General features: G+C 40.2%; 1 protein-coding gene across 1 annotated transcript in view; it reads left to right on the top strand.

Annotated features, from left to right (window-relative positions):
• Positions 1-10397, top strand: part of LOC124774965 (nuclear pore complex protein Nup214-like) — a 131360-nt gene extending 120963 nt beyond the window's left edge. Inside the window, 1 exon segment of the mRNA XM_047249692.1 lies at positions 10299-10397. Coding sequence (XP_047105648.1) covers positions 10299-10326 — 28 coding nt within the window. The 3' untranslated portion in view covers positions 10327-10397.
• The last annotated feature ends 4007 nt before the right edge of the window (positions 10398-14404 follow it).

Below are 14404 nucleotides of genomic sequence, written 5' to 3' on the forward strand. Positions count from 1 at the left end.
GTGTATTGGGCACTGCCTTTTTAGCTATTGTCATTTGACAAGTGGCGCTACCCCTACACTTTGTACACATTGCATTCAACTTTTACCTGTCCACCACTTCCTGATGGAATGTCCATTTTTTAACCTTTTACGTTCCCATTTGGGTTTGCTGTCTGAGTTATGAGCAGTTTTAGCAAATGATGCTCGGGCTGTCAACCACATTTTACTTTTTATCTGCCAAAGCAATATGGCGAAGGCCATTTAATTTGTAGTTTTGGACCTCCGTTTCAGTATGGTGTCTTTTTTAGCCCATTTTCCATGTCCCCTGTTTTTAGCTGTCTTCTCTTATGTCAGTTTTATAACTCCTCTCTGTCTTCGTATTCTATAGTTTTGAGTTGGACGCATATGACCCCAGTTGTTTTTTTTTTTTTGCACCCTAAAGCAAAACAGAACAACAAAAAAACAAAGAATTCAAATACACAAGTGTTGCAATAAAATGGCCTTATTGCTCCAGTGCACCAATCCCTTGCAGTAATGGTGCACTGACCTTTCTCCCTTCATGTGGTTGTTGTTGTTGTTGTTGTTGTTGGTGGTGGTGGTGGTGGTGGTGGTGGTGGTATTCAGACCAGAGATTGGTTTCATGCAGTTCTCCATGTTACTCTATCCTGCACAAGCTTCTTCATCTCCCAGTAACTACTACAGCCTACAATCTTCTGAATCTGCTTATTGTGTTCATCTCTTGGTCTCCCTCTATGATTTTTACCTGCCACACTGCCATCCAGCACTAAATTGGTGATCCCGTGATACTCAGAACATGTCCTACCAACCAATCCCTTCTTCTAGTCAATTCGTACCATAAATTCCTCATCTCCCCAATTCTATTCAGTACTTCCTTATTAGTTACGTGATCTACCCATCTGATCTTCAGCATTCTTCTGTAGCACCACATTTCAAAAGCTTCTATTTTATTGTCCATGTTTCACTTCAATACATGGCTACACTCCATACAAATGCTTTCAGAAAAGACTTCCTGACAGTTAAATCTATACTCAGTTTTAACAAATATCTCTTCTTCAGAAATGCTTTTCTTGCCATAGTCAGTTTACATTTTACATCCTCTCTACTTCGACCATTATCAGTTATTTTGCTTCCCAAATAGCAAAACTCGTTTACTGCTTCAAGTGTCACATTTCCTAATCAAATCCCCTCAGCATCACCTGATTTAATTACACTACATTCCATTATCCTCATTTTGCTTTTGTTGATGTTTATATTATATCCCCCTTTCAAGACACTGCCCATTCCGTTCAACTGCTCTTCCAGGTCTTTTGCTGTCTTTGAGAGAATTAAAATTCATCGGCAAATCTTGTGGGCTTAAAAATGTGGCCCTCAACTACGTACCCTCAGATTCAGAGTTGAAATATTGGTTTCATTATCTATGGGGTGGGATACATAGTTGCCGCATTACATGCCAAATACTGCTGAGTCTACAGTATACAATATGAATACGCACATGAATCAAATGGTTGAAGGTTCCTATCACTCAGCAATTGTGAATTTTGAATGTAACATTTATAAATGAAAGATTGCAATTAAATAAAATATACATGTCCTATTTTAATGATCCTATTTTAATGACCTTAAATGATGAGTGTGATAGCAGAAGTACTTTAAAGAATGCTGTTTATTTCTGCAAAACGCTTACTGGTGTCGATGGTCCAGTAATTAAATAAAATATAAGTTGAATAACAGGGCATCAATAGATTTCTACTACATGTAATTAGTAGTGAGCAAGAACATAGCTCGCGAGATATTCACTTCTAAACGCATACTACTTCTTCACTGCAGAAGCCACGAAAATCTCACAAGTGCACAAGTCGGCACTACGAAATATTTCTATCTCCTGCGACCACGCACAAACCGCTCAACAATCTCCAAGTATTTCCTGCGACCGTCCATCGTGCCTTCCCGTCAAGCACTCCCTCGTGCCCTGTGCCACCTGATGCTCCTCCCCCACTTCCATACAGTCTCTCCATTGACTTCAGTAGTCGCCTCCCATAGTAACGAGCACTGTGATTGGCTAGAGCGCTCCTGCCATGTCTCCAAGCCAACACACACTCACAAACATATTGAAACACATACAAAATACTGGATTTAATTTAAATAACTTAAAATTAATCCCGCAACTACCCTCCCGACCTGGTACAGAAGCAAATAACCAGAGCCACTTCCTCATCTCCTCAAACCCAGAACCTCCCACAGAAGAACCCCAAAAGTGCCCCACTTGTGACAGGATACTTTCCGGGACTGGATCAGACTCTGAATGTGGCTCTCCAGCAGGGATACGACTTCCTCAAATCCTGACCTGAAATGAGATCCATCCTTCATGAAATCCTCCCCACTCCACCAAGAGTGTCTTTCCGCCGTCCACCTAACCTTCGTAACCTCTTAGTTCATCCCTATGAAATCCCCAAACCGCCTTCCCTTCCCTCTGGCTCCTACCCTTGTAACCGCCCCCGGTGTAAAACCTGTCCCATGCACCCTCCCACCACCACCTACTCCAGTCCTGTAACCCGGAAGGTGTACACGATCAAAGGCAGAGCCACGTGTGAAAGCACCCACGTGATTTACCAACTGACCTGCCTACACTGTGAAGCTTTCTATGTGGGAATGACCAGCAACAAACTGTCCATTTGCATGAATGGACACAGGCAGACAGTGTTTGTTGGTAATGAGGATCACCCTGTGGCTAAACATGCCTTGGTGCACGGCCAGCACATCTTGGCACAGTGTTACACCGTCCGGGTTATCTGGATACTTCCCACTAACACCAACCTGTCAGAACTCCGGAGATGGGAACTTGCCCTTCAGTATATCCTCTCTTCTTGTTATCCACCAGGCCTCAATCTCCGCTAATTTGAATTTGCCACCGCTCATACCTCACCTGTCTTTCAACAACATCTTTGCCTCTGTACTTCCGCCTCGACTGACATAGAGGGAAACATTCCACGTGGGAAAAATATATCTAAAAACAAAGATGATGAGACTTACCAAACAAAAGCACTGGCAGATCGATAGACACACAAACAAACACAAACATACACACAAAATTCAAGCTTTTGAGGGAAAGACAAAAGGATGTGGGTTATCCTTTTGTCTTTCCCTCTCCTTCCCTCTTTCCTGATGAAGCAACCGTTTGTTGCGAAAGCTTGGATTTTTTTGTGTATGTTTGTGTTTGTTTGTTTGTGCGTGTCTATCTACCTGCCAGCACTTTTGTTTGGTAAGTCTCATCATCTTTGTATATATAGAGGGAAACATTCCACGTAGGAAATATATATCTAAAAACAAAGATGATGTGACTTACCAAATGGATGTGCTGGCTGGTCGACAGACACACAAACAAACACAAACATACACACAAAATTCAAGCTTTTGCAACAAACTGTTGCCTCATCAGGAAAGAGGGAAGGAGAGGGAAAGACGAAAGGATGTGGGTTTTAAGGGAGAGGGTAAGGAGTCATTCCAATCCCGGGAGCGGAAAGACTTACCTTAGGGGGAAAAAAAGGACGGGTATACACTCTCGAGCTCGCGCGCGCGCTCACACACACACACACACACACACACACACACACACATCCATCCACACATATACAGACACAAGCAGACATATTTAAAGACAAAGAGTTTGGGCCGAGATGTCAGTCGAGGCAGAAGTGCAGAGGCAGACATCTTTGCCTCTGCACTTCTGCCTCGACTGACATCTCTGCCCAAACTCTTTGTCTTTAAATATGTCTGCTTGTGTCTGTATATGTGTGGATGGATATGTGTGTGTGCGCGAGTGTATACCCGTCCTTTTTTCCCCCTAAGGTAAGTCTTTCCGCTCCCGGGATTGGAATGACTCCTTACCCTCTCCCTTAAAACCCACATCCTTTCGTCTTTCCCTCTCCTTCCCTCTTTCCTGATGAGGCAACAGTTTGTTGTGAAAGCTTGAATTTTGTGTGTGTGTTTGTGTTTGTTTGTGTGTCTGTCGACCTGCCAGCACTTTCATTTGGTAAGTCACTACGTCTTTGTTTTTAGATATATTTTTCCTATGTGGAATGTTTCCCTCTATTATATATATATATATATATATATATATATATCCATTTCATCTTCACCAGCATTCTCTTTCCCCTTTCCATAATATTGCCCTCAAGTACATTGCCCTTTTATAGACCCTCTACATGCTCCTCCCACCTTTCTGCTTTCCCTTCTTCGCTTAGAACTGGTTTTCCATCTGAGATCTTGATATTCTTACAAGTGGTTCTCTTTTCTCCAATTCATACTTACTCATAAATCAGCAGAGCAGTGGGTTGTGCTTATGGGAGCTTGTGAGCAGTTAAACAGGTTATTCTTCGCCCAAGCCAATATTGATTGGTTTGTTGTGTTCACACAGTCTTATTAATGTACATATTTGCAGAACAGGAGGATATCGTGCATATGCTTATACCAGCCACCGAATAAAGACGCAATGAAACTCTTGAAACTCTTCTTACAAACATGAAGCATAGAAGAAATTGTTTTGAAGAAATCTTGCCATGTTTGTTTGTGCCAAATGAGAGGAATTTTTTCTGTCTTTATGAATCGTTACATTCATAGTTCTCTCTCTCTCTCTCTCTCTCTCTCTCGCCCCCGCCCCCCCCCCCCCCTTTTTTTTTTTTTTTTTTTTTTTTTACTATGTAATTTTAGAAATGAGATTCTGATGGCAAGTTTGTCCCCATGTTGCAACAAGTTATTGTTAAGTAGTTAATTTCTTACTCATATATAGCTTCCAAAATTCCACAGGTTTATCATTCATGATCTTAGCTGCAACTTTCATGCAATAAGTTGAATGGTACTATATCAGCATGTTGTTCTAGATTATATTTTTAACTAACTGATGGTCATCATAGCCAAGCTTCGGTCTATAGACATACAATGTGTGTTTAAATGGTAATATTATTATTCTCCATGTAGGTTAAAGCTCCATCACTCATTAGTAGGTTACAAACAGTCTATACCAGGTAAATGATGTCTTTGTTTCCAAGCAATGATGGGTCTTATACGGATGTCTTGAATAGGATAATTGTATGATGAGGTCTTCGTGGGTTAGCAGCCAACTCAAGGTGATATTTTGTGGCATCATTTCAACAAGTTTTCTACTTGTCATGTTCAGGTGAAGACTTTGCTGGAAGATGACTAGTAGGAAACTTGTTGAAATGTTGCCACGGAATGTTGCCTTCCTCGGCTGATAACCTGAGAAGACTTCATCATCAAGATTCACCGAGAAAGTCTAAATTCGCATACAGGATCATTGTAATTAAACGGATGTAAATTAGGAATGGTTTCAGTTTATCTGGGAATTGAGAAGCATTGAGAGAAAGCTACAGTAGCAGGTAATGGCATGAATTTACTTATTTATTGCTTCTGTTAGAAAGACAGGTCAAGTGTTGGAGAGAAGAGCAAGTTGCTCCAAAGCATGAATTAATAGGAGCATTCCAGAAGTATTGTTGTTGAGCTGTGAAAATTCGAATTCCAGAGCTAGTAATAAAATAGTCTAGATTAGATTAAATTAGATTAGTACTTGTTCCATTGATCATGAATACGACACTTCGTAATGATGTGGAACGTGTCCGGTTAATAAAAGGTGTCTGTACAAGATATTACATAAAATCTTACATGAAACTTAATATTTTTTTTTTTTAATTTTAACCATGTAATAAAATGTAGATGATAATCTCACAGACTGTGTAACAGACATAAAATTTTCTGGAATGAATATTGACAATTAGTTGAAGTGGAATAAACACAGAAATGTACTAATAAAGACAGTGTCACCACCATGTTGTTCCATTAGAATCTTGTCATCAATGTGTGTTAGCAGTTGCCTTGTAGATATATGCTGTTTCTGGCAATACTCAGTTCTTAACTAACAAATCATTTTTTTTTTTCTAGCTCAAATGCAAAAATATGGAGTCAATTTTTAAACCATAAAAAAGGACCATAGTGTCAATTCTAAAGTAGGTGGTAATTTCACGGATTGTGGAACAAACAGAATATTGTAGGCATAAATATTTAATCTCAGTTTCAGAAAAATGAGCACACAAATAGATTAGCAAAGAAGATATCATCAGCATATCATAACCTTAACTTCCAGATATCAGTAGCAATGCCTCGTAGTTAATACATGGTCCAGTCACAAAGGTTATATTTGAACTATGAAGAAACTACATGTTGCATATCAAAACAAATTGTATAGAAGGTTGTTAAAGGAAACAAAAGACAATGGTGGAGTGGTAAAGGGAGTAAAAATAAAACTGGGAGGCAGAATTCCTATAAACTGATAAGTTAGGAAGGGTCATGTGCAGGTCAGAACTTGAGCATGTGTTTAATAGACAATTCCCATCTTTAGAGTTATAAGCCCTGGTTTAGTTTGATTGGGATCAATTCACATAATTGTACCTGGAAATGTGAAAATAAATTTTATAAGCAACAGCCCTGAAGTTTCAAAATGGAAGTGCATACTTCCCTGCTCAGATCTTACACTGTTTCCATGTGGGTCAACTCATCATACTGCAGACACTAATACCTCTGTCGATATTTTTGCAACAAAGTTTTCAATCAGAGTATAATTTATGATAGTGTCTTTTCATTCTTGCCTAGTTTCTTAAATCTTTTATTTTCATGTACAGGCTACATCCTCTCTCTGCCACTCCATCCTATCAGCCCCTTATTTGTTTTTCAAGATTTCACACAGTAGTTGCATCTCTAGTTAAAACTGCTTTCCAATTTGGCTTCACATTTGACACCTTTCCAATTCAGCCTGCTTATTTCCTAATAAATGAACTATTTTTTTTATAGCTCAAAAGTTAGATTGCTTCTAATTTTTTTCAATAAGATTCAGCCCTGTAATAATTATTTTATGGGTAATATGTAGATCAGGCTGTTCCAACCGAGCTCCAGGGAGCCGGAGCACTCCGGAGCGCTCACGGCGGCAGCTCGGAGCCCGCGTGGAGGGGGAAAGCGAACTCACTGCCCCCTGGCCGCATGCAGCCGCAACTGACACAATAATCCATGTTCAATGACAGCTATGACTAGCCGCGGGAGCCCTGTACCTCTATTGGAGGATACCTTATTCATTGAGAGGGATGGTCGTCCGCAATGTCTTGTATGTCATAAAGAATTTAATTCTGTGAAGAGGTACAATATACAACGACATTGTACACGTCTTCACGCAGTGCACTACGATCAAGTAGAAGGCGTTGCATGCAGAGAACTGGTAGCCAGGCTTTAGAACGGAGGGCATCAAAACATGCAACATAGTTCGTGGTCTGTAATGCGTTTATAATTTTCAGGTGAATGAGAGCGGAGAAAACACTACTGAATCTGCAATTCGAGCAAGCTACAGGGTCGCTCACATAATTGCGATGAGTGGCAAGCCATTTTCAGTGGGACCACTCGTAAAATCGTGCATGGTGGCAGTTGCAGAATGTTTGTTTCCAAGGGAGGTGCAGGCAATTGGTTTGCCTGTTGAAGCAAACAGTGTCTCGTTGAATCCTGGATATGGCAGCAGATTTAGAGACACAGCTCAGGAAAAAGGTGGAGAGCTTTGTTGCATTTTTGCTGGCGCTTGACGAAAGCACCGACATATCGGACTGTGCTCAGCTTGCAGTCTTTGTGCGTGGTGTCGACATGGAGCTGCAAGAAACTGAAGGACTCGTGGACGTGGTACCACTTGATTACACCCCAACAGGACGTGAAGTTTTTGAAGCTGTTTGTGAGTCAGTGGACAATATGAATTTGCCGTTGGATAAGCTCCATTCTGTAGCGACAGACGGTGCACCACAAATGATGGGGCGTCACCAAGGTTTTGCATGTCATTGGAAAAATAAACTCAGGGACGAATTCGGCAAAGACATTTTGACTCTTCATTGTTTTATTCACCAAGAGGCACTGTGTGCTGAAACAGTAGAGCTAGGTGGCGTAATGAAAGATGTCGTGAACTGTGTGAATTTTGTGTGGCGTCACGGTATGAATCACCGCCAATTCAAAGGATTCCTGAAAGATATGGGAGTGGAGTATGGGGATATACCTTACCACAGTACAGTTCGTTGACTGAGTCGAGGAAAGTTCTTGATGTTTTCTTTGCCATTCGTGAGAAAATACCACTTTTTCTCGAAAAGAAAGGGGAAGAAATGCATTCCCTGAAAGATATAAAAAGGATATCAGACCTGGCGTTCCTAGTTGACATAACTATGCATCTGAACAATTTAAATCTGTCATTGCGGGGCAAAGGGCAGCTAATCGTTGACATGCACGACCAGATCAAAGTGTTCATGGAAAAGTTAGGTTTATTTGAGAGGCAGATGAGTAATTGACATTTTTCTTCAATCGTCTTGCTTCTATAAAACTACCTGAAGGTACTACTTTTGGCGATCACCAAGCAAAGTTAAAGCAGCTCATCACGTCGTTTGAAACACGATTCCGAAACTTCACAAGTTTGGAAATGGAACTTAAGGTGTTCAGCACTCCTTTTTCAGTTTCCCCCGATGACTTGTCATCGTCACTTCAAATAGAGATTATTGATTTGCAAAATTCAACTTTGTTGAAAGAGAGGTACTACAACACATTGAATTTGTCACGATGGTATTGTTCATGACAGCGAAAAACATTTTCCGAGCTTCACAACAATACCGCTCAGATCATGTGCATCTTTGGATCTATGTATTGTTGTGAGCAGCTTTTCTCAGCAATGAAAAGAGTAAAAAGTAAGGAACAATAGTTTCTTCAAGATGCAGCAATGAAGGCCATCCTCCGCATTAACGCTGCGAACACTTTGACGCCTGATATTTCCGATCTTGTAATAAAAAGAAAATGTGAAGCTACAGAGGCCCAATAAATTTAGTATGCAATTTCTTGTAAAACAGTTGTTTCTTATTTATTTCCTGAACATCGTATTTCCTGGTGTAGTACGTCACCACGCCTTAGCAGCTAAGAGTATGAGGTTGTCGATCTTGTAAGACGCAGCTGGCACATCAAAACGCTCGCCTTGCCGCCTGCCTCAGGCAGCCGTGCCGGCCCGCTTGAATGGCCACAGCCTGGAGCAGGGAGCGCTCCGCGGCTCACAACGGAGCCGATGAGCTGGAACAGCCTGATGTAGATGATGATAATAATAATGATGATGACAATCAGTGTCATTGATTATACAGGAAATTTCAAAATATTTTATTACTAAATGGTATTATGTGGTAGTCACCTACAATATGGGTTTCTTTTGGTGCCATTTATCTACTGATTTCAATTGACGACTAGAGCAACATGATTGTGCAGATTTCTAGAACAACATTACAATGAAGCCATGTACATTTTGAATATAAGATGCTGTAAAATTACAGGTCATGGCCACCTAAGCATCAGTTTGTCAACATTGTACAGCTTTGGTATGTCAAGTGCAGGTGAAGAGGCGGAATAGTTATCTTGTATGGCATTAAGTGGCACCTAGTGGTCCTTTTGTATGTGGAAACTATTTTTTGTAGAAGTCTATGTCAATCTCTGTTTGAACCCTGCTCTGCATCAGTATTACTCTGGTTTTGTATGTTTAGCTGTAATTTTGTGCAAGTAGTAATTATTTTTCTTGTATCAAGGACTTCCTCTCAGAAACATGTATGCAGTGACATAGCATAGTAAAAACATAATTCAATCAATTACCATTTGTTTAATCTGGAATGTGGGTATTAGTATATAATTATACAGTGCAACCGTTTGTTACTAGGGCCTACTACCTGATATGCGTTGTAAAAATAGTCCGCCTCCGTAGCGTTACCGCCTACCACACAGGGGGCACAAGTACGATTCCCGGCAGGGGACTGGGTGTTGTGTGTCCTTCATCATTGACTCACAAGTCGCCGACGTGGCATCAGCTAAAGAGACTTGCAATACAGTGGCCGAACTCCCCTGAATGGGGCCTCCCAGCCAACAATGCCATATGATTATTTCATTTCATTTTGTTGTAAAATAGGAACTGTTCTTGCAGTTAGTCAAACTGGCGTGATTGCCTGATATCTATAAGAAAATATACTAATTAGATTGTATAATCTTACCAAAAGCAATATCATTGCTTAATAGTTGCTGTAATGAGGGCTCACATTTTAATGATATGAATGAACTAGAAAGAAGTGTCAAGGCTTAGAACTTGTTTTAGTTCGTAATGGGTTGTAAAAATTATGTTTATTCTGCTTTAATCCAAAAAAATTGTTTGATAGTTTCTCACTTACAAATTTATCTTTTTTTTTTTTTTTCAGTGGCAGTTCATTCTCCAGTTGGAGGTAAGGCAGGAGCCTTTACCTTGCTACTACTTTTTAAGACTGTTAGCACCTTGGGGCAAATGCAAGGTAATTTTTTAAAAAAAATGGAGACTGGAAAATGTTCTGTATTTATGTAAAATTTATTACTGTATTCTGAAGCACATAAATAAATGAATGCTGTTTTTAGTCACTTATTTTGCCTTCATTCTTCTAAATACATTCCCTGAACAATGGTGTAATCACTTTCTTCCAAATCTAATAATAATTGTAAGAATGAGGATTACCTTCTTAATTTCTTGTTGATGATGCCATTATAAACTTAGCACAAGTTCTGATTCCTTTTCAGAGGAACTATGCTGGCATTTGCTCTAAGGTATTTATGGTTGGACGGGGATTTCAACCCAGCATCTCTTGAGTGTGAATCCAGTGTCTGAACACTGAGATGCCTCACTCAATGGTAACAGATGGAGTCTTGGGGGGAGGAGGGGGGGGGGGGGGGGAGGAGGAGGAGGAGGAAGAGACAGTTCTTAGTTTTTCTATGTATGAGGTGGGACACCCTAAAGTAATGAGACTGATTTTCTTTGCAAGATGTGGCAACCCTGCAGGCTTGCATAGTCACAATATCTTTGACCTTGGTCTATAAGCTGCTTCTAGTCCAAGCGGCACATGGATGCAACAACTCAGTGATGAGTTGTGCTGTAATAAGTTAACATGTGTTTATGTCTCTCATCATGGAAATGGAACCGCATAATATTGCACAATGGTATGCCATTTATTTTTTGCGTTAAATTGGGTGAAAATGCGACAACAACTTACGGTAAGCTCCAGAAGGCTTTTGGAGAGGAGGTTATGTCAAGAGGTCAAGTTTTTCGTTGGCATAAAATGTTTACTGAAGGCAGAATGAATGAAGATGGAGACCACAATGGATGACCATCAACCTCAAGGACAGATGTCAACTTGGCCTGGATACATGAACTCGTACAATCTGATCGAAGATTATCCGTGAAAATGCTTGCAGAAGAACCGAACATCAATGGAGAAACGGTTCGTGTAATAATAACTGAAGATCTTGGTATGAGAGAGATTTGTGCAAAAATGGTCCCCAAAAATCTCGCAACACAACAGCGAGAAACACGGGAAAATGTGACAGCAGATCTGTTAGAGCAAATGGAAATCAATCCAGAATTGTTGAGCCGTGTTATCACTGGTGATGAAAGTTGATTTTTTCAGTATGATCCAGAGACAAAACACCAAAGTTCGCAATGGTGCTCAAAGGGATCACCCAGACCAAAAAAAGCTTGCATGTCAAAAGTGAAATGCATGCTTGTGTGCTTCTTTGATTCCAAGGGAATTGTTCGTAAAGAGTGGGTGCCTCCTGGACAAACAATTAACCAATATTACCACAAAGAAATTTTAGAAAGACTTCATAAAAGAGTTCTCCGTGCCCTTGCCAACATTGCTGATAATTGGATTCTGCATCACGATAATGTGCCATCCCATACTGCTCTGTCAGTACAGCAATTTTTAACCTCAAAACAAATTTCAGTACTACCGCAGCCACCTTATTCACCAGATATCGCTTCGTGCGACTTTTTTCTATTCTCAAGAGTCGAAACGGCGATCAAGGGACACCATTTTCAAACACCACAAGATGCCTGAAAAGCTGTGACGAGGGTCTTGGAGTATATTACAGAAGATGAGTTCCAGAAATGTTACCATCAATAGCAGAAGCGCTGGAAAAAGTGTGTGCAATCAGAAGGGAACTGCTTTGAAGGAGACAACACTAAACTTGACTAAAATGGTAAGCAACATCTTTTTCGCATCAGTCTCATTACTTTATTGTCACACCTCGTATATATAGCGTTGTTTAAATTGTTGTCCCCGATGCTATGGAGGGAATCTTGATATAGACTAAACTGTCTTACAACATTACATACAACAACAGAAAACATGCAGCTGTGCAAATTTGGTTTCTCCCTTAGTATAACAATGACAGAAAAAGCATTTAGTCATCAATGACTAAACAGTTAACACACACACAAGTTTGTGGAATCAAAGGTTTGTTAATTTGGATACTGAGAGGAATGTGTCTGAAAAATACCAGCTATGTCTCCTTTGTTTTGAGAAGGTATTTTCCCTCTTTGATAATTTTCCTGGCAGATTTTTGCTCTAATGTGTATGTAGTATGAGGGGAGGGAAGACAATATATCTTATGTTAAGACCTTTGACAGCTTGATATGAACGCAGGGATGAGGAATCATTTACAGATGCAAAGAAGAGTTCTATTTGGATTGGTGTACCTTACTGTATGCAAACAGAGAAAGCCATTTAAGGACTTTCATAATGAATTGAGGACTTTCAGTTTCTTCATGTGGGATGTTAGAAATTACAACGAAGTTTTCATTTCCATTATTTCCTTTTTTGCCAGTCATTATTAAATAAGCTAAGTGTCTATCCATTTTAACACTCACCTGTACCAAAATAACCAAGTGGTCAACTGTCAAGCATGTAAAGGAGACAGTGTTTTTTTGCCATAGCCTTGATGTGCTGTATCTTCCATAAGAGAACATGGCCAATCACTTTCTAAGTTTGATTCTGGAGTAAATAGTAAGGTATTATGTCACCACATGCTTTCAGATGTTTATAGTTATTTGGAGTTAGTGAAAAGAGACTACCACCAAAACACAAAATATTGCTCCAGAAGCTGGACTATTACGGAATACGGGGAGTAGCTCACAATTAGTTCACCTCTCACTTCAGCAACAGACAGCAAAAGGTCATTATTTATTATGTTGAGAATGGTTGTGATGCGGGGTCTGAGTGGGGTATGGTCAAGTGAGGGGTACCCCAGAGATCAGTGTTGGGGCCACTCCTGTTCATGTTATGATATGCCCTCTTGTATTACAGGTAACTCTAAAATATTTCTGTTTGCTGATGACACTAGCTTGGTAGTAAAGGATGTTGTGTGCAATATTGGCGCGGTTTCACATAGTGCAGTTCATGACCTAAGTTCATAACATGTAGAAAATAAACTAACACTAAGTCACAGTAAGACTCAGTTTTTTCAGTTTTAACACACATTTCAACAAAACCTGATGTTTTAATTTCACAGAATGGGCATACGATTAGTGAAACTCAACAGTTAAAATTTCTAGGTGTTCAGGTACATAGTAAACTGTCGTGGAAAACCCATGTTCAGGATCTTGTTCAAAGAATTAATGCTGCCATTTTTACTAGTCGAAAGGTATCTGAAGTGAGTGATCATTTGACACGAAAATTAGCTACTTTGCTTATTTTAATTCTCTTATGTCGGATAGTATTATATTTTGGGGTAACTCTTTCCATTCTTAAAGAATATTTTCGGCTCAGAAACAGGCAGTTCGAGCAATAAGTGGCATAAGTTTATGAAACCCTTGTCGACCCCTGTTCATGACTCTGGGTATTTTGACATTGTTCTCTCAGTGTATATACAGGGTGTTACAAAAAGGTACGGCCAAACTTTCAGGAAACATTCCTCACACACAAAGAAATAAAATATGTTATGTGGACATGTGTCCGGAAACACTTACTTTCAATGTTAGAGCTCATTTTATTACTTCTCTTCAAATCACATTAATCATGGAATGGAAACACACAGCAACAGAACGTACCAGTGTGACTTCAAACACTTTGTTACAGGAAATGTTCAAAATGTTCTCTGTTAGCGAGGATACATGCATCCACCCTCCGTCGCATGGAATCCCTGATGCGCTGATGCAACCCTGGAGAATGGCGTATTGTATCAGAACCGTCCAGAATACGAGCATGAAGAGTCTCTACATTTGGTACCGGGGTTGCGTAGGCAAGAGCTTTCAAATGCCCCCATAAATGAAAGTCAAGAGGGTTGAGGTCAGGAGAGCGTGGAGGCCATAGCATTGGTCCGCCTCTACCAATCCATCAGTCACCGAATCTGTTGTTGAGAAGCGTACGAACACTTCGACTGAAATGTGCAGGAGCTCCATCGTGCATGAACCACATGTTGTGTCGTACTTGTAGAGGCACATGTTCTAGCAGCACAGGTAGAGTATCCCGTATGAAATCATGATAACGTGCTCCATTGAGCG

Source organism: Schistocerca piceifrons, chromosome 2 (genome assembly GCF_021461385.2).
Source record: "Schistocerca piceifrons isolate TAMUIC-IGC-003096 chromosome 2, iqSchPice1.1, whole genome shotgun sequence".
NCBI classification, from domain to species: Eukaryota; Metazoa; Arthropoda; class Insecta; order Orthoptera; family Acrididae; genus Schistocerca; species Schistocerca piceifrons.